The 24,417-nt window shown below is 35.3% G+C and overlaps 1 protein-coding gene across 3 annotated transcripts in view; it reads right to left on the bottom strand.

Moving 5' to 3' along the window:
- sts (steroid sulfatase (microsomal), isozyme S) overlaps positions 1 to 24,155 on the bottom strand; it is a 29,500-nt gene extending 5,345 nt beyond the window's left edge. The window contains exons 1-9 of one of the 3 annotated variants that reach the window (XR_015476659.1): positions 24,069 to 24,155; positions 22,716 to 22,872; positions 22,241 to 22,362; positions 20,791 to 20,913; positions 9,994 to 10,408; positions 6,916 to 7,048; positions 3,183 to 3,320; positions 660 to 819; positions 251 to 372 (exon numbers count right to left, since the gene is read on the bottom strand). Coding sequence is in view for 1 of the 3 variants with exons in the window: in XM_087237320.1 (XP_087093446.1) it covers positions 251 to 372; positions 660 to 819; positions 3,183 to 3,320; positions 6,912 to 7,048; positions 9,994 to 10,408; positions 20,791 to 20,913; positions 22,241 to 22,362; positions 22,716 to 22,864 (1,366 nt within the window). In the remaining 2 variants the exon portion in view is untranslated. Of the gene's footprint in view, positions 1 to 250; positions 373 to 659; positions 820 to 3,182; positions 3,321 to 6,911; positions 9,757 to 9,993; positions 10,409 to 20,790; positions 20,914 to 22,240; positions 22,363 to 22,715; positions 22,873 to 24,068 lie in introns of all 3 variants that reach the window. The other 2 variants (XR_015476660.1, XM_087237320.1) reach the window with 2 other exon arrangements.
- Between the last annotated feature and the right edge of the window lie 262 nt (positions 24,156 to 24,417).

Genomic DNA, 24,417 nt, shown 5'->3' with positions numbered 1-24,417 from the left:
TCTTACAGAGTAGAGCACAAAATGATGTTGACTTATAAGTCAATATAAATTGTATTTTTCATCTGCACTATCTATCTATCTATCTATCTGTCTGTCTGTCTGTCTGTCTGTCTGTCTGTCTGTCTGTCTGTCTCTGTCTGTCTGACAAATTATATAAAATATACACTTTATGAATAACACATTCCATTCGTTTTCGTAACTGGCATTTATAAAAGAGGAGATAGATGAGTGTGGTGAAATTAGGACTCACTGTTGGGTGGGCGCCATCTGACAGCATTCAGTTCAGCATTGCAGTAATGAAACAAGAATTCATGTTCAGAACGCTTCACTTGCCCTTGCAGAAGTGGCAAAAGATCATGACCATCGATGACTCTGAAATAGAAACAAATGGCGATGCACTGCAATTACTAGCCCAGTTATTGAGTCCATTTAGTGGTTTGGGTGGCCATAACACAAAACGTCATTATTCTGTTACTAATGACCTGCTAGGAATGTTCATCTTATTAAGCAAGCGAAAGCACATTCCAAGCTATTGACTTTTGCTCATCCAAACATTTCAATCTACCTCTGAGTAAGAAGCATCTATTGTACCTGCATCTGCTGCCTCGGTAACCAGACCTTTGACTGGCAGATCTTGTTGCTAGGCGACACATTCTCACCTGTCATCGGGTATGGAAGCACCAGCTAAATTCAAGACCGTAGGGAAAATATCCATGTTACTAGTGGGCTCATCGATGATATTCCCGGCGGGTAAGACACCTGGCCAACTAAGAATGCCCGGAATTCGGATTCCTCCTTCCCAGTTAGTTGACTTGCCAGCTGCACAAGACGGGGCACAGAGAAGCAGAGGGAGTGAATTTAAACATTGTTATTGCTCATTTCATAACAAAAAAGGCGAACTGGTCCTCAGGACTATATTACAGTTTTCCTCAGTCGCTTTGGTCCATTTCTCCGATCAGAATAGAAATTCTCAAAACTACCTGTTCAATCTTCAGATCATTGTGTCACTTGTGCACATCAGAAAAGCAGTTTCTCATTCCTTTGAACAAGTTGCAAATGCTTTTGTACATCTATGCAAATGATTATGTGCAGTTCTCTGATGTTTCCTACATTATCAGTTGCTTATGTCAAGCTGATCAAAATGTATTATTTTGGTCTCTGTTGAATAGTCTCACCCCCCACAATATTTAATCCTGTGTTTATTGCATAAGTCTTTACATGCAAAATGGCTGAACAAATTCTCATACCATTTTGTCATAATGCATTTTTGGTAAATTGGTAAATTTCTCACAGGTGAATCTTGGCTTTTTCTAAAAAATGTGTATCTGAAAGGAGGTTGTCCTATGTTCAAATTTCTACTTTTGTTTTGTTTTTCTTTGTGCTATGCAGTGCTGTCTTTTCCTTTTTGTATCACAATGACATGATCTGTCTAGAAATTACAGTACAAAGGCATAAAATTAGCCATAGTTTACATCAGAACACTCCTCCAGAGTACACTGTTACAGTATATTGACAACATGACGAAGTAATTTGACAGTATTATCCATACACAATGACTGCAGAACTTGTCATTCTGATGACACTGACACATTAATTGACACAGAAATTTTGTTCTAAAGGTTGAATTAAGGATTTTGAGCAAGAGGCTGGCTTTTGGAGGAAATCCATGGTGTTTAGCGATTTATGCACTCTTTTTTGAGAAATGCACTCACTGGTTTGCAAATTTCAATTTTGATCTGAGAAATGTGCCAAAGCGACTAAGAAAAACTGTAACCAAGGCTCATGCAAAATGTGTAGGGGTGAGGAGTAAATTGATTCATAGATGCATCGTGATTCTTATTTTAGTAATTCTGAACTTTTGAGTAAGGATTCAGTATACAAATTAGATTGTGAAGGTGCATGTCAGCACAGGTGAGAGCTAAAAACAGGAAAAATAATAAGCGTTAGCATATAAGTGCTGTTGAATTTGATTAATTTGGACAAAGATGAATATTTAAATAAAAGAAAAGACTCTACAAAAGATTCCCACCCCTACTTGACTGATGCTATAAAAGGTATTTTAAAATAGTTTATGTATTTGAACTGCTTCAAATGCAAATATTTTTTTTGTTTTACTATATTTCAACTATATATGTGTTCATCCATATTTTACAAGAGTTACAACTTACGTGTTCTGCATTATAAGTGAATTCGGTTATAAACATTTTTTTTTTTTTTCTGGAAAACACTGTGTTATTCTGATTGTACTTCACACAGGTGAGTGGGCTTGACAAACCACCTCTCCATATGCACCAGAAACTTTCTTATAAACACTCTCCCAGTTTCTGGGAAAATATTGTACAACTGTGAGTATCATATCCTTCAAGCAGGAGAGTGGGCATGTGTGGGTGTGTTTTATACTAACTTGTCATGTACTTGTAGACTAGTCAGGACCTTTAAAAGTGATGCTCTCTTGTCATTTGAAATGCTTCATTTATTATTTGTAAGTTGCTTTGAATAAAAGCATTTGCTAGATGAAAACATATAATGTAAAGCAAAACGTTATACCAGGTATCTATCAAGCAAGGACATTTTATTGGAAAAGCCATATGTCTAAATATATGATATGTTAGAATGTACAGTGCAAATGCGTAAGACCAATGGTATTTTCACCAACAAGAATGGTTTTAAGTTGATTATTTATTTTTGTTGGTGTAAGGTATCAACGGGAATTACCCATTTACATTTCCGAATATAATTTTTGCTGTTAATTGTAATAATCCAGTGAGATTTCCGTATGCACAAAGAGTCTGACAGCAGCACATGAAGAAACAGAAAACTTAGACAGACTTAATACAGAAAAACTGTGGCAAATTCTCCCAACCACTTCAAGAGTCGTGACTACAAAAATACTTGAATGACTATGCACAAATATACCAAGGACAAAAGGAGTTGTAACCACAAAAGTCCAAATGCGGATTGATAAATAAAATACATTTTTGGTATTATTTTTAAAAGCATTTTCACTTGATAACATTTTCAAACAAGTGCCTGCAACTTTATATAGCTAATTATGTTATTTATGCCTCACTGCCTCTAGTGTTCATTTCAGTTGAAAACTGTAGTGGGATGTCTTTTTAAGTAAGTTTATGGAGTTTGAGGGAAAAAGGTATAAGCCTGGGAAAAGCCCTTAGATAAAATACCTTTGTATATGCCGCTATAGCCCCCATGCATCTCTCCGTGGACTGAAATCTCCTCCAGGTGAGGCCCCTGATCTGAGGTCATGTACACTAGAGTGTTATCCTTCAAGTTTAAGCGCTCCAGAGTCTGCATGATCTGACCTGAAAACAGCAACAACATTAAGAAGACAGGCTGACAGTTAGATCAATATTAAAATACTAAAAACATTCTGGTGCAACATTTAGCTATAACTAGCGAAAAACATATAGTTTCCAGTGCAAAGCTGTATTGATTTTTCTCACGGTATTTGAGCCTTGTGGTATTTCTTATGGTATTATCTTGCAGACCATTTACATCACTCTCTAATATAAACAGCTTACAGTTAAAAAAAAAAAAGAAAAGAAAACAAAATTTGATCAACATGTCAAACCAGCAGAAATGAAAATCATTTTTATTATTTTATTTATGTTACATACAGACGTCAATGTTAATGTGTTAGACAAAAAATGTGTGGGATTTAAACTGTACCAAACAGCTTGTTATGCAGCTTGATGTTGCAAGCTGTTATTTATAACCATCTTAGTTTAATGTATTGTCATAAACAAACTGCTTTGTAGTGCAAGTAGTTTGACTGTTTAGTGTCATTTGTTATTCCTAGTCATTTACCCATTGTTGTAAATAAATCAGCAGTCTTCTTAACACATTAACAGAAAATAGCCTATTGCAAAATAAGGTGGAAAGGATTTCTAGAAAGTGTTCTGATTACCCTTGGTTTAAGAGATGGAGTGTGTCTTTAGTTGTCTCTTTAAGGTTGTTGTTGTATAGCCAGATCTAGTAATGATGGAAGCTTATTCTACACAGCAGTTCTTTTCAAGCCACTTAATGTGCACTATAAATTCTAGTCAGACTTTGGTTGTAGATAACCCTATTGTCCGTATTGTAAAATAATAGAAGCCTAAGAGTACACTCTCTGTAGATCACTGTTATTGTAGCATATGGTGTTGTGATTCGTCTTTTTTTGCAATCATGCTTTTTGAAGCTTTTTTTTTATTTCATATAGTTTTTAAATGAGTTTATAACTCACTGTGATATGACAAACTAAATGATTATTAACCTTTTAGTATGGAATAGCATTAGGGTGAGCAAATGGTGAGTTCTGATGAAGAAATCAGTTTACAAAAAACTGCAGCATGAAATATTGGTAGTAAAATGGTTATAAAATAAGACTTTTTTCCCATCAAAAACAACTATTTATAGTGTTTTATACTATTTCTCAGAAGACATATTTCTAAAGGTCCTGCAGATGTTGGTAATAACCAAATTAACCCATACCTTCCAAGAATAAAATTGATTCATTTAGAAAGATGAAAGGACAGAGAGAAACAGTATTGAACACATGAAGAAAGGGAGGTGTAACAAGGCATGAAAAGCCCAGACAGAAGATTAAATCTCTCACAGAGAGATTTTCTCATCTCTCATGCTTCTTCAGTCTCAATACCTATATTGTCAAAAGATGGATATTCTAGCAAGACAATGATCCAAACACAGCCAAGTCAAATCTCAAATGGTTTCAGAGAAAGAAATTAAAGCCGATAGATAGGCCCAGTGGGGTGACGCGGTGGCGCAATGAGTAGCGCTGTCACCTCACAGCAAGAAGGCCGCTGGTTCAAGCCCCGGCTGAGTCAGCTTGCATTTCTTTGTGGAGTTTGCATGTTGCATATCTGGGTATGGATTCAAAAGTGTATGGGTGTTTCCCAGTGCTGGGTTGTAGCTGAAAGGGCATCCGCTGTGTAAAACACATGCTGGATAAGCTGGTGGTTTAATCCATTGTGATGAATAAATGAATGAATGCAAATAGCCCGTCCAGTCACCTGACTTGAATCCAATGAATAAGAACTAAATATCAGAGGTGATAAATGAGCCTGACAGAATTTTCAAGATTTTTAAACTCAGTTAAAGTCTGGGGAAAAATCACAGCTGAGCAATGCCTGCAACTTCAATCTTCATAGAAGAAGCATCTTGAAGCTGGCATTACCAAAAAAAAAAAAAAAAAAAATATATATATATATATATATATATATATATATATATATATATATATATATATATATATATATATATATATATAAATTTGTATACAGTACAAAATACTTTTCAATAGTTCAGTACTTACTTCTTGTAGCATTCTATTGTTAAAACACATAACTATGCTTTCTTGAAAAAAAAAGTATGTTTATATGATTCGATTGTTTAAGTTTTTACAAAAAATCTGTCAACAGCTCCTTTAGAAATATATTTACCACATTTAAAATCATGATGTGCTCAATACTTATTTTACTCACTGTATATATAACTTTTGATCTTAAAAAACAACAAAATTATATTTAAATTGGGTTATTTAGAAACAAAGCTTGTGCTTTAATGCTGATGCTAGCATAATGACAAATATAAATCATGCCTACGCTTGTATTTCTAAAGAAAATATATATAAATTATCTAGGACCCAAGGATTTAATATACACATCTACTTATATGGTTATATGCAGGGTATTGTTTGCAACAGGCAGAAAATATATTCCTTTTGTTATTTCCCCAAACACTCCAACATGACTAAGAGTACCGTCCTTCGCTTTCAAATGATCACTCTTTTCTAACAGTGATGACAGTATCCATTCTGTGCTATAAACAATGTCCCTACTGCACTTATAAGGTAAAAAATGCTTCACAGACATTTTTAGAAACCATTCATTCTGCTCTTTTAAGTGGCATGCTCATCGGTTTGTGATAAATCCCTTCACGACTCAGCTTCCTAGAGGATAAATTTAGCAAATCGAAATATAAAAGAATATCTTAATTATAGGCGAAAACAGCTTAAAGGAGCAGTTCCGGTTGACAACCAGTTCTAAAATTATGATGTAGGCTACACTGTAAGATCACATCACACTTTTGAATCTACTTATGAATATTAAGATGGCTGGTTAGAACAAAGGGTAAAAAAGTATTTTTTAGTAGATTTTTACACCTTTACTGGGTATACTGGGGTTATAGCAACATTTTTACTTTGTGTGTTTTTTGATGCATCAAGTTTGGAGATCCATACACATGCATTATGGGATAGCACAGGGTAAGTAAATAATTAATCGTGTAATTAAAATAATAAAAAAATTATCGTGTATGCCCATACACCCAAAGCGCTTCACAATCATAAGGGGTCTCTCCACATGCACCCCCACCAGTGTGCAGCATACACTTGGATGATGCAACGGCAGCCACAGGACAACAGTGCCAGTGTGCTCACCACACACCAGCTATTGGGGTAGTGGAGAGACAGTGATACTAGTGACAGCCAATTTGGTGGATGGGGATGATTGGGAGGCCAGAAAGTAAGGGCCGATGGAGGAAATTTGGTCATGACACACGCATTTAATTTCTGGGTGGAGAATGATTAAACTATGGAGTTGCAGCCTTAAAGAAATTATTCACATTAAAACAAAACAATAAATAATGCTTTGTTTTTCCAAACAATGGAAGTCAGTGCTCAGCAAAACTGGTTGTCAACATTCTTTTTTTTTTTTTTTCTTTGTTTCTTTCTGGGGTAGCAGGATTTTATTCTTTTTGGGGAAAAGGGATAGCCATAACATCAATATTTGTAAACTGGTTTGGGTAGGTTTCAAATACTGAGTAAAGACAAATCTCTATGTATCATCAATAGGTTTAGATTATTTCTGTTAAAATACAAAGTCCTTCAGTACCTACACTCCAGTCTACTTCCATGACAGCATCACCATAGAGGCCATGTTGGCTCCTTCCCCTGAAAAGAGGAGAGGCAAAAACTCCTGTGTGGACTTGAATAAATGAGAAGAAGAGCAAGAATGGGGTCTCTGAATTCCTGTGTGAGAGGAAAAAATACCCAGAAATGTTTAATCTGCACAACACCATTGGACAAACACAAAGCACGCAGTCTAAGGATTGTATTATCCCATCAGATCAGGATTTAGAGCTGAGAGGGATTTGCTTTTATGTGAGTTTTCATAAGGCTTTATTGATGACATTTTTACAGTCCCCTATAATACATACAACACTACAATGAGAGAATTCTCATTTAAAGCATTTTGACTGTATAATTATTAGTAATTATATAGCTTGTGATAAATTTAAGATTTGGGAGAAGGGAAGGTGCACCTAAATAAAATGTTGTCATTATTTACTCACCCTCTTGAGCCAGTTTGAGTTTTGTTTTGTTTTTGCTTTGTTGGAATGCTTTAAACATTGACTTTTATAGTCAGAATAACAAATACTATAGCAGTCAATTACCAGTTTCCAGATGATGTGATTTTCCATTTTGGGGTGAACTATTCATTTCAGGATGATTAAAGAGCAGTTCGCCAAAGAAATAAAAATTATGTAATAATTTTCTCGCTTTATGTCTTTCATATATCTTGTAGAAGCACAAATTTTGAAGAATTGTACTTGTCATAATTTTCCACACAATGATTCAGAACTGATGCTTTCAAACTTTAAAAATGACACAAAGCACCATTATAGTGTGGTCCATATGATTTTAAAATCTATTTCAAATCTACTGGAGTCTTGCAATGAAGTGTGGTCATTATTCACTATTAAACATGTATAGTTCCTTTGTGTCCTTGTCAAGGTTTAAAAGCCTTGAGCCTAGAATAGACAACAGTGCTATTGCTCTGATTTGCAGTCTGGATTATTCAACATAGGCAAAAGCCTGTAGATAAGGGGCAGTTTTCACTGAAACCTGTCAATAGAATGATGGAAATACTGTGATTCCTGGCATTTCAAACGTTTTTGATAATTTATGACCATTTTAGAAAATGTTGTTTTCTTCTGTCACATGTTTCCTAGCAACAAACTATCACACACTGCCAAAACAACTTAAAATTCTGGCAGTGTGCGATTCTCTGTCTTGTAGTGCATAATGCCCAGTTTTTCTCAACAACAATTTTTACTGTTGGCAAGTGTATGAAGCCTAGTGTTTTAAATTATGTTCCAAATACAGGTACGCGAGAAGCCTGCTTACTCAGTCCTGTCAATCATCATTTCAAGTGTCATATAGGCAGCAGTTATCAAGCCATACTAGCAATAATTCTTCCAGCATCCATCCATCCTGCTGTACTTCACTCTTTCTCTTTGTTATAACATTAAGCTTGGAGCTGGAGCCAGAACAGCAAGTTAAGTTTGATTAACGTATCCTGAGCTGCTGCTGCGCGGATGGTCGTGGGGAGTGGAGAACATGAGTCTGATTCCAGCGACGCTCCAGGGACAGACGAGTCTTCGCTGAGGCCATCTTCCAGCCTTAACCACGGCGAATGAAGTTCTGCACTAGACTTTTGGCCAGCGGAGAAATTAAAATGGTCGTGCCCAACTGAGTCTGGTTCTCTCAAGGTTTTTTTTCTTCACTCCCATCAGGTGAAGTTTTTTTTCCCTCTCCGCTGTCGCCACTGCCTCGCATGGTTCAGGATTGGTAGAGCTACGCATCGATGAATTGGCTCTTCAGTGTTTGAACTCTCAGTAATGATTAAATCACACTGAACTGAGCTAAACTGAACTGAACTTAAACACTAAAAACTGAACTACACTGTTCCAGTTTCTGAACCACACTGTTCCAGTTACTATGACCATTTATGTGAAGCTGCTTTGACACAATCTACATTGTAAAAGCGCTATACAAATAAAGCTGAATTGAATTGAATTGATTACTGATAACTATTAAAACTAGATGGAAAGGTGATCCTGTGGAAATGTTTTAATATCACACTGTTAAAAAAAGATAGATTGTTTGCTTATCTTTTTGTCCTATTTGGTTAGTAATGTTTAAAAAAAGGTGGTTTACCCACAATCTCAGCCTGATCTCACGAGAAAACGTAAGCATTTTACGTTTTTCCAGTTTAGTGGCTAATTCAGTCGTATGAAATTGTCTGATTTATAAAAGGAGGCATGGCACCTAATCCCACCCCTAAACCCAACCGTCATTGGTGAATAAGCAAATTGTACTAAATGAATAAGAATTCATATGAATTAGCCACTAAATGAAAAAGTTAAGAATTGCCGTGAGATTGTGTTGACAATCTTTATTTTATTTTAATAAAATAAGCCAAAATGCATACAATGTAGGGGATTTTAATTTAATTCATGCAGTAATTAAAATTTAAATGCTTTGGCTCATTTTAAATCAGAAAAGGAGGAATTATTCTGTTTAATAGCTCTAGTTTTAATATATTTTCACACGAAGAAAGTAAACCATTTAAAAAGCAACTAACCACCTAGGTTTAAGATAATTAGATTAAACGCACTGCTTGTATTAAGTTATATTTTTACTTTCTTTTTCTTATTTCAAGATATCTTACAAAGTTTTGAGTCTTACTGCAATGGTAGACAATTTGACTTGTTACTAGTCTGTATCTCCTTAAACCATTCATTTATTTCTCATACTTTTAGATGGTTATTTTTTGCCATTTGAAAAAAAAAATTGTCTTCCAGGCCAAATTCATAGAGCACCCCGATTCCTTTGATTCTTCATAACGTCTCCTTGTGGATACCACAGAGAAAAGAGAGCAATACAGGTTTGGTCTGAAAAGGAGTACATAATGACAGAAATTTATTTTTTGGGTGAACTCTACCATCAGAGGGTTAATCAAATTAACATGCAGAGGCTGGAGTAAGACCTTCAATTTCGATGCAGACCTTTCGAATTGGACTGATAATTTCCCTTGATATTAATTCAGCTTCTGAATGCGTTAAGCTCATACTGAGTTCATGCAAAATGCTTTTTGTACTTTGACATTAATATAAAAACTGGACACATACCTTTCCAGAAACTCTATGGCTTCACTGGTCATCCTTTGTGTGAGGTTTTCTGAGATATATGGTTGTTCCACAATTTCCGTTCCTCTCATGACAAAGCAATTTAGATTGGGGAATGTGTATACTAACAAACGAAAGAGACTCAGCACCAGCCCTACCAGGATCAGAAAACTGAAAAGTACCCTCCTGCTCACAGTTAGCATCCCTCTAATATGGAGTACTACTAGGGAAACTAAACCGATACTAAGGGGCTTGAATGGGATGTGACTATAAACGTTATACAAGACAGAGCCATGTCCAGGCTGGCAGTCCCGAAGGTGCGTCATAATGGTACCATAGAAGTAGTCAAAGCCATGTGAGTTTGGATGGTGGCAGTGGTCAGAACTGTCTTCACAGTTAAGACCAAGGTGCCATTTCCCTAAAAAAAAAAAAAAAAAAAAAAAAAAAAAAAAGTTGTTCATAATATTCAGCAATTCATGGCTGGCATAACATCACTTTAAAGTGAGCAAAAAGCAGTTTGATATCATATGGGAAATGGCTCACTCTAGACCACACACATTTTTCTTTTGTTTTCTGTGAAGATTACTTTAGAAAAAGAATAGATTGGAGGAACTATGACGTCAATTTGTATGTAAAAACTCGGAAGTGAGTTAGCATAGCTTTATATCAAATAACATTATATTGATTACAAACATGCATCCAACTGTCATATGTGTGGCACAGCATGGCGCATCTGGTGTGCGACTACCAAAAGACAGCATTAAAACAATCAATATGACTTCAGTGGTTCAACTATAATCATACAAAGTTCCAAAAATAATTTTGTGTAAGAAAAAACTATAAATTCAACTTTGTTTGTCTATTCTTCTGCATCTGGTCAGGATCTGTGTTTACTGCGAGATGTGTTGTACTGCTTGTAGTAAATGCATATTCTAATCTGGTGTGGAAGGCATACTGTACGACATACTGTAGGTCTCAAACTCATTTTCTGGAGGGCCGCAGGTCTGCACAGTTTTGCTCCAATCCTAATCAAACACAGCTGATCCATCTAATCAAGGTGTTCAAGACTAGTGAGAAGTCTTAAACACCTTAATTAGTTGGATCAGCTACTAACGAGTAATCTTGAAAACCTTGATTAGTTGGATTAGCTACTAGAGAGTAGTCTTGAACACCTTGATTAGTTGGATTAGCTACTAGCGAGTTGTCCTGAACACCTTGATTAATTGGATCAGCTACTAGCGAGTAGTCCTGAGCACCTTGATTAGTTGGATCAGCTACTAGCGAGTAATCTTGAACACCTTGATTAGTTGGATTAGCTACTAGAGAGTAGTCTTGAACACCTTGATTAGTTGGATTAGCTACTAGCGAGTTGTCCTGAACACCTTGATTAATTGGATCAGCTACTAGCGAGTAGTCCTGGGCACCTTGATTAGTTGGATCAGCCACTAGTGAGTAGTCTTGAACACTTTGATTAGTTGGATCAGCTACTAGTAAGTAGTCCTGAACACATTGATAAGTTGGATCAGCTACAAGGGAGTAGTCTTGAACAACTTGATTACTTGGATTAGCTACTAGCGAGTATTCCTGAATACCTTGATTAGTTGGATTAGCTACTAGCGAGTTGTCCTGAACACCTTGATTAATTGGAACAGCTACTAGCGAGTAGTCCTGGGCACCTTGATTAGTTGGATCAGCTACTAGTGAGTAGTCTTGAACACTTTGATTAGTTGGATCAGCTACTAGTAAGTAGTCCTGAACACATTGATAAGTTGGATCAGCTACAAGGGAGTAGTCTTGAACAACTTGATTAGTAAGATCAGCTACTAGGGAGCAGTCTTGAACACTTCGATTAGTTGGATCAGCTACTAGAGAGTAGTCTTGAACACCTTGATTGGTTGGATCAGCTACTAGTAAGTAGTCTTGAACATCTTGATTAGTTAGAACAGCTACTAGACAGTAATCTTAAAAACCTTGATTAGTTGGATTAGCTACTAGCGAGTAGTCTTGAACACCTTGATTAGTTGGATCAGCTACTAGCGAGTTGTCCTGAACACCTTGATTAGTTGGATCAGTTACTAGCAAGTAGTCCTGGGCACCTTGATTAGTTGGATCAGCTACTTGCGAGTTGTCCTGAACACCTTGATTGGTTGGTTCAGCTACTAGTAAGTAGTCCTGAACACATTGATAAGTTGGATCAGCTACTAGGGAGTAGTCTTGAACAACTTGATTACTTGGATCAGCTACTAGCAAGCATTCCTGAATACCTTGATTAGTTGGATTAGGTATTAGTGAGTGGTCTTGAACAACTTGATTAGTTGGATCAGCTACTTGCGAGTAGTCCTAAACACCCTGATTAGTTGGATCAGCTAGTAGTGAGTAGTCCTGAACACCTTAATTAATTGGATCAGCTACTAGCGAGTAGTCCTGCACAATTCGATTAGTTGGATCAGCTACTTGCGAGTAGTCCTGAACACCTTGATTAGTTGGATCACCTATTAGCGAGTAGTTTTGAATACATTCCCTGCATCCCAAATTGCATACTTATGCACTTTTCTATGCCATTTTGTAGTATAAATAGTGTAAGTAGTGTGTTCACACTGAAAACTCTAAAAATAATAAGTGCACTTTAACTACCCTGATGATGCACTCATTCAGCCAGTAAAATAAAGTTTGTAATGTTAGACACTTCACGCACTCAACGACCGCAGGTCTGCTTACGCAGCGGAAGAGGCGGAGCTATCGGGCGCACATGTTGGATAACTTTATTTATTTTGGATGGCAAAAGCAAAATTCTTCTACTAGAGTGATTATAGCGCCTCCCGATGATGAATGTGGTTATACTAACGGCAGGTATTATCTGATAATTCGGTCGTTTATTTCACGGATTTGGCAACCGTCAAAGGTCATTAGGGAAACGGTTTGAATTTCCGCTCAGTAAAAAAACATTAGTGTGCCACTTGGGACGACACTACATACATATACTATCCTGTTGAGTGTGTAAGTGCATAAGTACATAGTGCATTAGTACATAGTGTATAGTGTGGCATTTGGGACGCAGCTATTGATTAGTTGGATCAACTACTAGCGGGTAGTCCTGAACACCTTGATTAGTTGGATTGGTCTTGGAACACCTTGATTAGTTAGATCAGCTACTAGTAAGTAGTCTTGAACACCGTGATAGTTGGATCAGTTGTGTTAGATTAGGGTTGGAGCAAAACTGTGCAGAGCTGCAGCCTTCTTGGAATTGAGTTTGAGACCTATGCTGTAGGAAACCAAAGCTTTATTTAAAAAAAAATTTTGACACACAAAGATATGACATGTTACATATTAGTATACTTATATTATCACACAAATCTACAATTAAAATAAAGTCTGTTGGTCTGCTTATTTTGTTTTTGCTGTTCTTGCAGCAAAAACAAAATAATATAGACTTGAAGATATGACATCTTTTTCATGGCGATCTAAACATGCATTTAGGAACGTGTATCAGTTTCACTTTATTTCAATGCATGTCACGATACATAAACGGTCACACTTGCAAAGTTTTATCTTAACATATTTTTTTTCTCATGAACATTTTTTTCCTATACACATTTTTTTTCTATAAACATTTACCTGCAAACTACAAATTTCCCAGGTTTGTCTGAAACAACAAACTCACATCAAACATACTTTCGGGCTCCTCTAGCCCCTTGGGTGTTACAGGCGTTTTGAGAAATGCTGGTTTGAGAGTGTCTGCTTATTTAGACAATCTGTTTCTCTGCACTCCCTCTCAGTACGAGGAAGGCACTAGCAGATTCCTTCAGAATGGCCCCTAGTCTGTTGGGCCTAATGGCTTGGACATGGGCTGCTATTCTCTTGTGGTTACAGCAAATGACAGGGATACTGCACCACACAGCAACACAGTATTTGTGTTCCCACTTTCACATCAACTGACCGATCAGATTCCCAGCTTGCAAGCAAGAACTCTCAAAAACTGGAAACTAGTTAAAGTCAGATTCAGGGAATGAAATCTATAGCTGGGATTCCATTTGTCTATGTTAATGCAGATTTTAAAGTATTACATGAGAAGCGAGTGATGAAAATGACAAATCTTATAAAAATCCTTAACCCTTAACACCCCATTCACACGAGGCTTCAGCGTCAACGCTTGTCAGAAAGTGTGTCTGAAGTTGGGGCTGGCGCGATCGTCATAGCAGCATTAGCCAATGAAAGTAGTTAGCAATAGGCCACTGTTTGAGCTGGTGTATTTGCATACAGCGATCTGATTGGCTGACGCTTCCATCGGCGATTGAAAAGTCCCAACCTTTGCAGCGAGCAACACCACTGAAGCGGCGCCGACGGATCCACAATGCAGTTCTGCAACGCCTGACGTCACCCATTCAAATTTAAATGGGAAGCATTGAAGCTGATGCTCCGTGTGGATGGGGCGTTGGGGATGCTGTTGGGGATGTTTTCATCCCCTCTAGGGTGATTTTGAGTCTTAATTTAGACAAAATTTCCTCCGTGTTTCGCCCAGTGTAAAGATTTTTCTTGACAATTCTTATTTTGACATATTCTGGGAAATACTTTGGAATTTTTACAAAAACTCAGCAATACACTGAACAAATTTGCTACATTTTCATTATGTTGGTAACGAAAGTTTTGCACCGTTTACATCCATTATAACCACTTTACTTTTTTTGATTGTAAAGTAATGACCCCATATAATTGTGCTTTCTTGATTGTTGTTGGTTTTCTCTTTTGGGAAGACCAAAAGAGTTACAATTTGCAAGTTTTTACAGTTTTATTTTATTTTTTTGCAAATTTTATTTAAAGTAGTAAATTTGAACAATACACAATTTACAAAAAAAAAAGAAAAAGTAAAAAAATGTATTGATTAAGCTCACTTGAGGTGCTTTTAAACTTTTTTGAAAAAGGGTTTATGCAAATAATAAGATAGAAACTACAGTGGCCGGAAAGTGCAAAACAACATTACATAGTGCGAAACACTTTTACAAAGGTCGAGACAAATTTACATTTTGAAAAACATTTATACCAAGGACGAAACAAATTTACATTTTAAAAAATAAGTTAACTAGATGCAAAACACTTGTATCAGTCCTGAAACAAATTTACAATGACAGATTCCTTACGGAAAGGGAATGCACCACACACTGGAAGCGACGTGGGCAAAAGTGTTGCTGTCATTGGTGATGAGCATGGTAAATTTGTGTTGTGGAGTACAGGGCTTAAATAAAGTTTATGGTGACCGAAAATGGACTGTGGTTGAGGGTTGTTTTGCCAGTTTTGTGGCAAACACATAATCCGCTTAAAGCGGGTTTGCTTTACGTGTGGTTGGTGTTTGGAGTTTCTAAAGGATGCGGACCAGACGGAAACATCAAACATACTGCATCAATGTGTTCAATACTTGAATAACGAGGGCCACTCGTACGCTGTAATTGTGGACATGACATCAAGTCTACATTGTGTAAACATCTGCTAGAGGACTCTAAAAGTAAACTGATCGAAGCCGGTGTTACGGTTTAACTGGTGACTATGCTAACTGGTAACCCTTTCCAGATGTGAACATTTCATGTTTGCAGATTGGCAGATTCGTCACTATTTTAGAGCAACAAAACATGCCCATACCAAATAAATATTCTTATTACATGGTGTCAGTGTCATTGTAAACATTATTAATTTTAATATTTGTGTGGCAGAACAGTATATAACCAATATTAGTGTGAAAAAACAATTATAATTTACGTGTCATCAACGGGATTCGAACTCAGTGTCAAAAGGTTCAGCTCAAGTATCAATCGACTTACCTAACTGATCTATTCAAGACTACATATTGAGGTCGGTTTCGATATTTTTAGTCAACATATGATATGCTTTGGTTGCAGAATTGTTGTGGACGCTGGTATTTTCTCAGAATAGCTCTAAATGACAAAAGGATGTTTTATCGCAGTGGGTCAAATCATCATTTTTATAGTTGTAGACTCATGGGAACCTGTGCCTTTGGACTCGTGTTAACCTGTGTCAACAAAGTCACACACAATACATTCCGCGACACTTCCGGTGTGTGGTACATTCCCTTCCTGTAAGGAATCTGTCATTGTAAATGCGTTTTACAATGATTTATGACTTAATTATTAATTACAATAATATGTGACCGGTAAAAGTGTTTTGCGTCTTGTTAATTTCTTTTCTAAAATGTAAATTTGTTTTGTCTTTGGTCAAATAGTTTTTTTCTATGTAATTGTGTAAAAATGTTCTTCAAAATGTAAATTTGTCTCGAGCTTCGTAAAAGTGTTTCACTATTTGTAATGTTGTTTTGCACTTCCCGGCCATGGTGGGAAACACATTTGTTGAATAAACTCTGACATCCTAAACATCACACCCACATGACATCAGCAGTGTCCATTATGCTTGCCTTGTTTACTGTTGGTTGCTAGGTTAAAATACTACAGTCAGCTTCTCTAACAACCTGATGGAAATCCTGATAATTTGCATTTGTGATTTTTTTTGCGAAATTTGAAAATATTAACTTCTTGTTAGGATGGAAATGATAATGGAGAACTGAGAATTGTGCTAAAAACATTACAGAAAGAGACTTATGTTCTCCTTAATTTCAATGGACACATACAAATTATTTGAACTGTTTTTGGTTTTGAATCACAGCAGACTTTTTCTGAAAAAAAAAAATGTTCTGGTCAGATCAGAAACACCACAGCAGTGGCACACATGGGCCTAAATTAGCAGGTGGGCACCCACTCGCCACAGCTGCACAGTTTGGCAGGTGAATGAAGGAGTGCACATTTACAGTCATTATGTTCAACACTAATCATCTGGCAACTAAAGTGTGAGAGAGATACAGGTATGTAATTTTATGAAGGACATACATCATTAAAAAAACAACAACAACAACAACAACTCTAAAATCATTGAGGTTCAGAACACTCTGTACCTGTCCCCTTTTGAACCAGATTTTCTACAAATGAAAAGTAGTCACTCCTGCTTGTGCATTTGTCCCTGAGGTAAGCCACCAATTCTTTAGCTGCCAACTATTCATCCAGTGGTATGTCATGAAAAATAAGCAGATAAAAAAAAAATGGACAATAAAAACTACAATTGAATGAATGAAGCAATTTTGCATCCATTTGTTAAACATTTTACCACTACTGCTCTTTCTTTTTATTTTACAAAAGTGTCTGTTCCTTGCCAAAGTGCACAGGGGTTTTCAAACTTTTAGGACACACGCCCCCTTAAGTTTGTCCAATTTCACTCACATGCCCCCATGCACCCCTCCCTCGAGCCAAAATTATAATGCATACGCAAACATCATTCACATATTACTTGCTGCGTTTAAAGTGCGTAGCATTATTAACGTTGAAACATAAATACCTTATGTAACCCAGATCAATAAATAGCTTTACATAAGTGATTAATTTATCTTATGATTTTACGAAAATACTTAGGAAGAAATAGAAATTTGCTCTGCAAATAAAAAAATAAGAAGAAAAATTATAAAACTCATGAGAGACTTGAAAGTCCGGAGGTTAGCTCCATCCCTGTTGAATGTGCGCACAGACAGACAGAATGCGATTAAACTTGAATGAGAGAGCGCAAGCTCAATAGATGTACACGGCTTAAAAATTCAGCAATTATTAACAAGTTAACTTGATATTTATTTAATACTGTGAGAAAATAACAGTAATACTTGACATTTTGAGACTCAACAACTGACAAAATTGAGAGACCTGACAAATGTATTAGACTTTAATATTTATTTCCTCAGAAAGCTGTTTTTCCTTTTTTCTTCCTTTCATTATCATCTACATTTCTTGTCCGCAAGTTCTGATTCTTTACAAGATATGTATATTATTTTTTCTCATAAAAAACATTCAGAAACTCTTCATATATATATATATATATATATATATATATATATATATATATATATATATATATATATATATATATATATATATATATGTGTGTGTGTGTATATGTGTGTATATGTGTGTGTATATATATGTGTGTGTGTGTGTGTGTGTGTGTGTGTATATGGCGAGCCACCCCATCCTTTTGTGACTGGTGATAGAGACAAAAAGAGGTCAGTCATCAAATCTGGTAGAATCCAATATTTGATTTATATTTTTCCAAGTTTTGCTACCTGGACGTTTGTGGATTACACATATGTATTTTTTTACTTTTTTTTTTGGGATTTAAATGTTCATCTTTTTCATCTTTGAGGAACACTGTTATATTTTTTCTTCTTTCTTGCAAACTGAACTGGACCATAAGAGCCCGGACTTTTTTGTATCTAAGCCCGAACGGAACACTGGACTTTGAGTTTGATGGAACTATGTCTTTATTGAATTACCTGAACTTTGCATTTAACTTTTGACATCTTTTTCTTTAATTTGTGGTCTTACTATTCAAATTACTTGTATTTATATTTTTGTTATTTCTGCACTTACTGAAAATTTTAAGTATCTGAGTGAATTATTATTGGACAATTTATCAAATTTTCAGTGACTGGTTTATTTAAGTTTAGTTTAAACTGTGTGATTGATAAAGTATACTAACACATATTCTACTCACTTTTTTTTTTTTGTGCTCTGAGTCTAATCCCTTCTTCTGATTGCTGGTCCAGGCGATTTTGAAGCGTTAAATACAAGTAGCAAATCGAACACCACTGAATATGCGCTACACTTACCTGATTCAGTGTGATGGCTGAGCCTTTGTCTGTGAGGACAACATGCTAATCTGTGGTTGGATTCCTGACATGACTAACCGTAAATCATCTTCAACTGTCAAGAAGCATAAAACATAGCATACTTGCTTTTGATGTACATACATACAGAAAATGCTGCTTCACAAAGCCAAGTTCGCAGTGTCCTGACGGTGTGGTTGAGTCGAACATTCAGTATGTTTACACGGGCAACAATACTTTAATACGATTTTAATATGATTAAGACAATAATCTGATCAAGAGTCTACCGAGTAAACAGCGATTTTTGATTACCTTAATCCGACTAAAGTAATAATTAAACTAAACAGAAATTAGGACGTGGATTATGCATATATTAGTGTCATTACGCATTTTGTGACAAGATCCACAAACGTGGCTGTCAGTAAATTACCACACACAAACACATTGCGAAATGCGGAAGTTTTTTTTTTTTCATGTCCATGTCAACCTAGTCAGTAGCCTTCAAAGTAAGTGGGAATCCAGCTGATTTGATTCAGAAGGGCACTTTTTTGTCAGACGGCTCACCGGTTTGGCTTTCATTCATTCACCGTCATTAGTTTTAAAAAGCACCCTCTCCATTTTATTTGTTTATATTTTACTGAAAAGCATTAACTCTACAGATGCCTGATAGTTAGCTATGGAGCTAACGTTAATCATATTATTCCCTCTAGTGAACGCATAAAAATCGTCATCATAATTTACTCGAGTGCACGACTCAATCTCTCGCTCCCACATTAATAGGTGTATAGTGTGTAGTGTATAGTGTGGTCCAAGTGTAATATTTTTTAAGATGTGATTTTGAAAAATAAATGTTTCAATTAAATATAAAAGTTTTTAAAGAGTAATTGTTGTTATTTGGATATATATATATATATATATATATATATATATATATATATATATATATATATATATATATATATATATATATATATATATATATATATATATATATAATTATTGCAAAAAAATTGCTAGATTACTTTTTCCAGCTCTGTAATGTACTGGCCACCCATTTAGGGTTTCCCCTTCTGCTACCCAATATATTGGCTTCAGCATATCCATAGTCCCAGTCACCTTACAGAAGATAAGCATTTGATAGAATGATGGATGGATGTTCTGTCTAATGGCTCAAACACTATTGACACTAAATTATAAAAATGTGAGCTTGTAACTAGAGGGAGGCTTAAGAAATCATTCTGAATTCTTGGTTTAATTTTAACTGTGTATAATTAGAAAGATTCTGTGTAAGCGCCAAGTCAATTTGGACATGAATGCATTCAGTCAGGATCCTGTTTATCACTGAACCATTCTGAGTAGGTCTAATGTTTTAAAACATGATTTTTAATCACATTTATTATTTGTATAACATTATTCATACTATACGCATTGCCTAAAGAAAAGTCATCATAGCCCTTTGAAATAATTACTGCATTGGTTATACATGCAGTCTGAAATCAAATCACATTCCAAATAACTTTACCAGCCTTTGAAATGTTTTTTGTAGCCTTTTTGCAGTCTTTCTACAACTTTCTACAACTTGAAGTATTGTGAGTAATATTTTCACAGGAATAAGATGATTTTCTATAGGCACTGTATATATTCTGAAAAATATTGGGAATTGACTTCCATATTATTATTATTTTTAGGCGTCATGGGCTAACAGTTCCCAGCATTCTTCAAAATACTTTCTGTCTTAAACAGACAAAAAGAAAGGTTTGGAACCTCTTGAGTGTGAGTAAATGGTAAGTTGGTTCTCATTTTTTGGGTAAACTATGCCTTTAAGGATAACTGTGTCCAATTCTTGGATAACAGTTATCAGCACACTTCCCTTCCCGCAGTCAGAATGAAGAGGAGATATACTAAGAATCATGGTCTGACAGGTGACAGCAGGGACAGCAGGTGAGGCTCTCTTGTCACCGCTGTAACCTGTCGGTCAGTCACCACACATACTATCAATTGTGCTACTGTGGTCGGTCACGCCTGAGGCATTTCCCACAGTGACATACTGTACCGGACTCTGTTAACAGATAACCAGGGTTAAACAAGTAACATACCAATTACAGCGGTGGAATAACCTTGCACCTTGACAGCCTTGGCAAAGGTGATTTCCTCTTGTGGAAGACCTCCTGACGATGCAGAAAAGAGAAACACTCCCATATGGCCATGTGCTGCCATACCTTTAGCATTAAAAAAAATAAATCAATTATGCTGCACATGAACTAAAAAAATCATTGCTAAAATATTGTATTGATCTTACAATTTAGAAAGTAAATACTCAGATGAACAACATCATAAAAGTGTCAGTATTTACTAACAGAAGTAAAGCAAAACTTAGGACACCCACTGATTCGGATGCCTGTAGCAGATCCAGTTTTCGTAGCAATTACTTTAATCAATTTCTGTATAATCTCATCAGTCTCTCAGTTAATTCTGGTGAGTTTTCTTTCTTTCTTTCTTTCTTTTTTTTTTTTTTTTTTGCTTTCTGCCCAGTATTGCCAAAGCAAGGAAAGGATCAGCTTTGGACTGAACTATTGCAACACCATTTTTCTCCCCAGTGGTTCCGTTGTAGATTTGCTGGTGTGCTTGGCATTGTCTTGTTGCATGACCCACTTTTGGCTAAGTTTTAGCTACGGGATGGGCTTGCAGCTCCAGACCAACAAACTGCTACAACATTAGCTGATGAACAGACATTCTGATCTGTGTTGCACATGGTATTTTAGTAAGTTGTGCCTAACTTACTTTTATGTTGTTGTTCACCTGAGGTTTTATTGCTAATTATCAGATAATTTTTGCATGCCCTGATATGGAAAATCAGAAATTTTGTAGGTTTTCCTAACATTTTCACATGTTTGTAGACTTAAAAAGTATATGATTCATTGGATTTACAACTTTTCTTTGAAGTAACTGGTTGCAAGGAAAGTATATGGGTTGAATTAAAACAAATAAAATTAAGTAAGTTTATTTTAATTTGTTTGTTTAAATTTAGTTTGTTTAAAGTAATTTGACCTACTAGTACCACAAATTTAATTAATTCATTGTTAAACCAACCTAAAGTATATATATATATATATATATATATATATATATATATATATATATATATATATATATATATATATATATATATATATATATATATATATATATATAACCCTGGCAATGGCAACCACTAAAAGCAGAAAGCAAATCACAAAATGCAATCACAGCACTCAAAATGCAAAACAGGAACATAACAAATATTGCATATTTAGTAATGCAATAACACTATTTTATGTTTATGAAAATTCTATTGACTATTTTCCTTTAAAATATTTTAAATTTATTCTATTGACTAATGCTTTTCTCTGTTAAAAATCTGTCTCTATTAAAATTGCCATCATTTTTACAGTATAACTTTATATAATATTGCTATTATGCTGTTTTTGTTTTGCCATTTAAAAAGGAATTGCTCATATAAACAATAATGTTTAGAAACACAAATCTCAACAGTGTTAAACAAATTACCTGATCGGATGGGATATCTGCCTGTGAGAAAGGCTGCCCTGCTGGGAGTGCAGAGTGGCGCAGCAGCAATGTGTTGGGTCAGTTTCACCCCTTCCAGAGCCAGTCTGTCAATGTTGGGCGTCCTGCAGGTCAGGACAACAACAAAACAAAACCTCATTGTGCCTGTGAGATAAAAGTCTATTCCTCTATGTTATATATCTTTTTTTCATCTTTAAAACATAGCCTTATATGAACCAAGCAAAAGGAAAATCCCTTCCATATCAAATCCACTGATCTTAAATCAATCTTACACAGCAACATTTAATGCTCTGGGATCTAACTGACACTGAGGGCCTTACTGTACATTATTTCACATGATGAACACATACTGCTGGCTATAAGCAGTCATGTGGATTTCCTGTCAGGCCTCAGAATAAGAAATAAAAAGTTAAAAAGGAAATTAATTGATATTTTGTTTGTATTTTTATGAATAAACCTGAGAGTTGTGTTTCCATAGCATCCAAGGTCTCCAATTCCTAAATCGTCCACCATCATAAAGACAAAATTAGGTTTTGTACCACTGCCGGCATCAGCAGTATAGAGCAGCAGACAGAAAGTGCAGGGAATCCATTGAAAGGATTTCATTGTACAGCCTGAAAGTGAAAGAAGGCAATAAAAACGAAAAATAGATGGACAAAGAACATGTGGTGTCCTTCAACATTTAAACTGAAAAAAAAAAAAAACATGGGTATATATATACACACACACACACACACACACACAGAGAGATTGCATTAGCTTTCATTTTTGTTTTCCACATTTTTAACTTACATTTATTTTTTTAAATTAATTAAATTTTTTTACTTTAAATAAAGTAATAACTGTGTTACTTGTTTTCATCATCTTTGTTTTCCCCCACAAAAACTTATTTTCATTTCATATTAGTTTAATCATTAGTTTAAGTAATTATACCATTTGAACTTTTATTTAATTTATTTTAATTAGCCAACAATTGCATTTGTTTTGTTTACTATTGTTTTGTATTAACGTTTCATTTGATATGTGACTGTGGATCACGAAAACAATCTTATGTTGCACAGGTACAGTATATGTGCAAATGAATGGGTCAAAATGTTCCTTTTAAGGCAAAAATAATTACAATATTAAGTAAATATAATATTCTATGAGGACATTTTGTACATGTCCAACTGCAAATATTAAAAACTTATATAACAATTTTTTATACATATAATTAGCATTTTTGTTAATTTAATTCTTAACTTAATTCTCAATATTTTTTTTTCAGCCCTCAGATTCCAGATTTTTAAAAAGTTGTCCTACCATAACACAAACCATACATCAATTAGGCTAGAAATGTATTTATTATGCTTACAGTGATGTATGAATCTAAATTTCCAAAAAAATGACACCTGACTAGTTTTGTTGTCCAGTGTCACGTATTATATATTTTCAACCAGCACTGATTTTTTTTAACTAATTTGTTAATTTATGCTTAAATTATACTATTCAAAAATTTTAGTGTTACCTGTTTTTATTTTATGTGATTTTTAAAATATTTTTACTTTGTTTTTATTTTTTAAATTTCATATTTTATTGTTTTTGATTTGTTTTGATTAGCAAAAAAATAAATAAATAAATTATGGAAATTATCGAAAATGATGTATAAACAGTAAATCTGCTGAAGGCTCTGAAAACCTTGTACAGTATTGTGCCTATCAAACTAGTGCACTGTAGTGCAATGGTCGCTCTTCCACGCAATAACATTCAATGTATCACCCCGTTTTTGAATATATAAATATTTAAAAGCTGAACTATTACGAATGCCTACCTGCACCCTGGACGGGATAGATCACCTAGGCTTGTCAGAAACGTAAATCTATCCGCAGATGTCAGTTAATGCTCAACATGCTCCAGTGTAGAGTAAACATTCAGGTTGATGATATAAGGAAGTTAAGCGCGATAAAACCACGTGCTTCACGCACGTTAGATTGATTGGTCAACAGACAAAATACTTTTTTTTCTAGACGCAATCATCCCCGGAAATGTACAATACGAGTCTGCTCTAAATAGTAAATACTGCATTTTCACGAAGCCTATTCTCTCCAATGAAGAGGTCTCTGCTAACTTGAGACTTTCTCCTTTGTGTAAGTTTGCCTGCAGCCCACACGCTGTGAGTT

The sequence above is a fragment of the Danio rerio genome, chromosome 1 (assembly GCF_052040795.2).
Source record: "Danio rerio strain M-AB ecotype USA chromosome 1, GRCz13ab, whole genome shotgun sequence".
Lineage (NCBI taxonomy): Eukaryota > Metazoa > Chordata > Actinopteri > Cypriniformes > Danionidae > Danio > Danio rerio.
The sequence above is the reverse complement of the archived record's forward strand: the minus strand, read 5'-3'. Positions and strand labels throughout refer to the sequence as shown.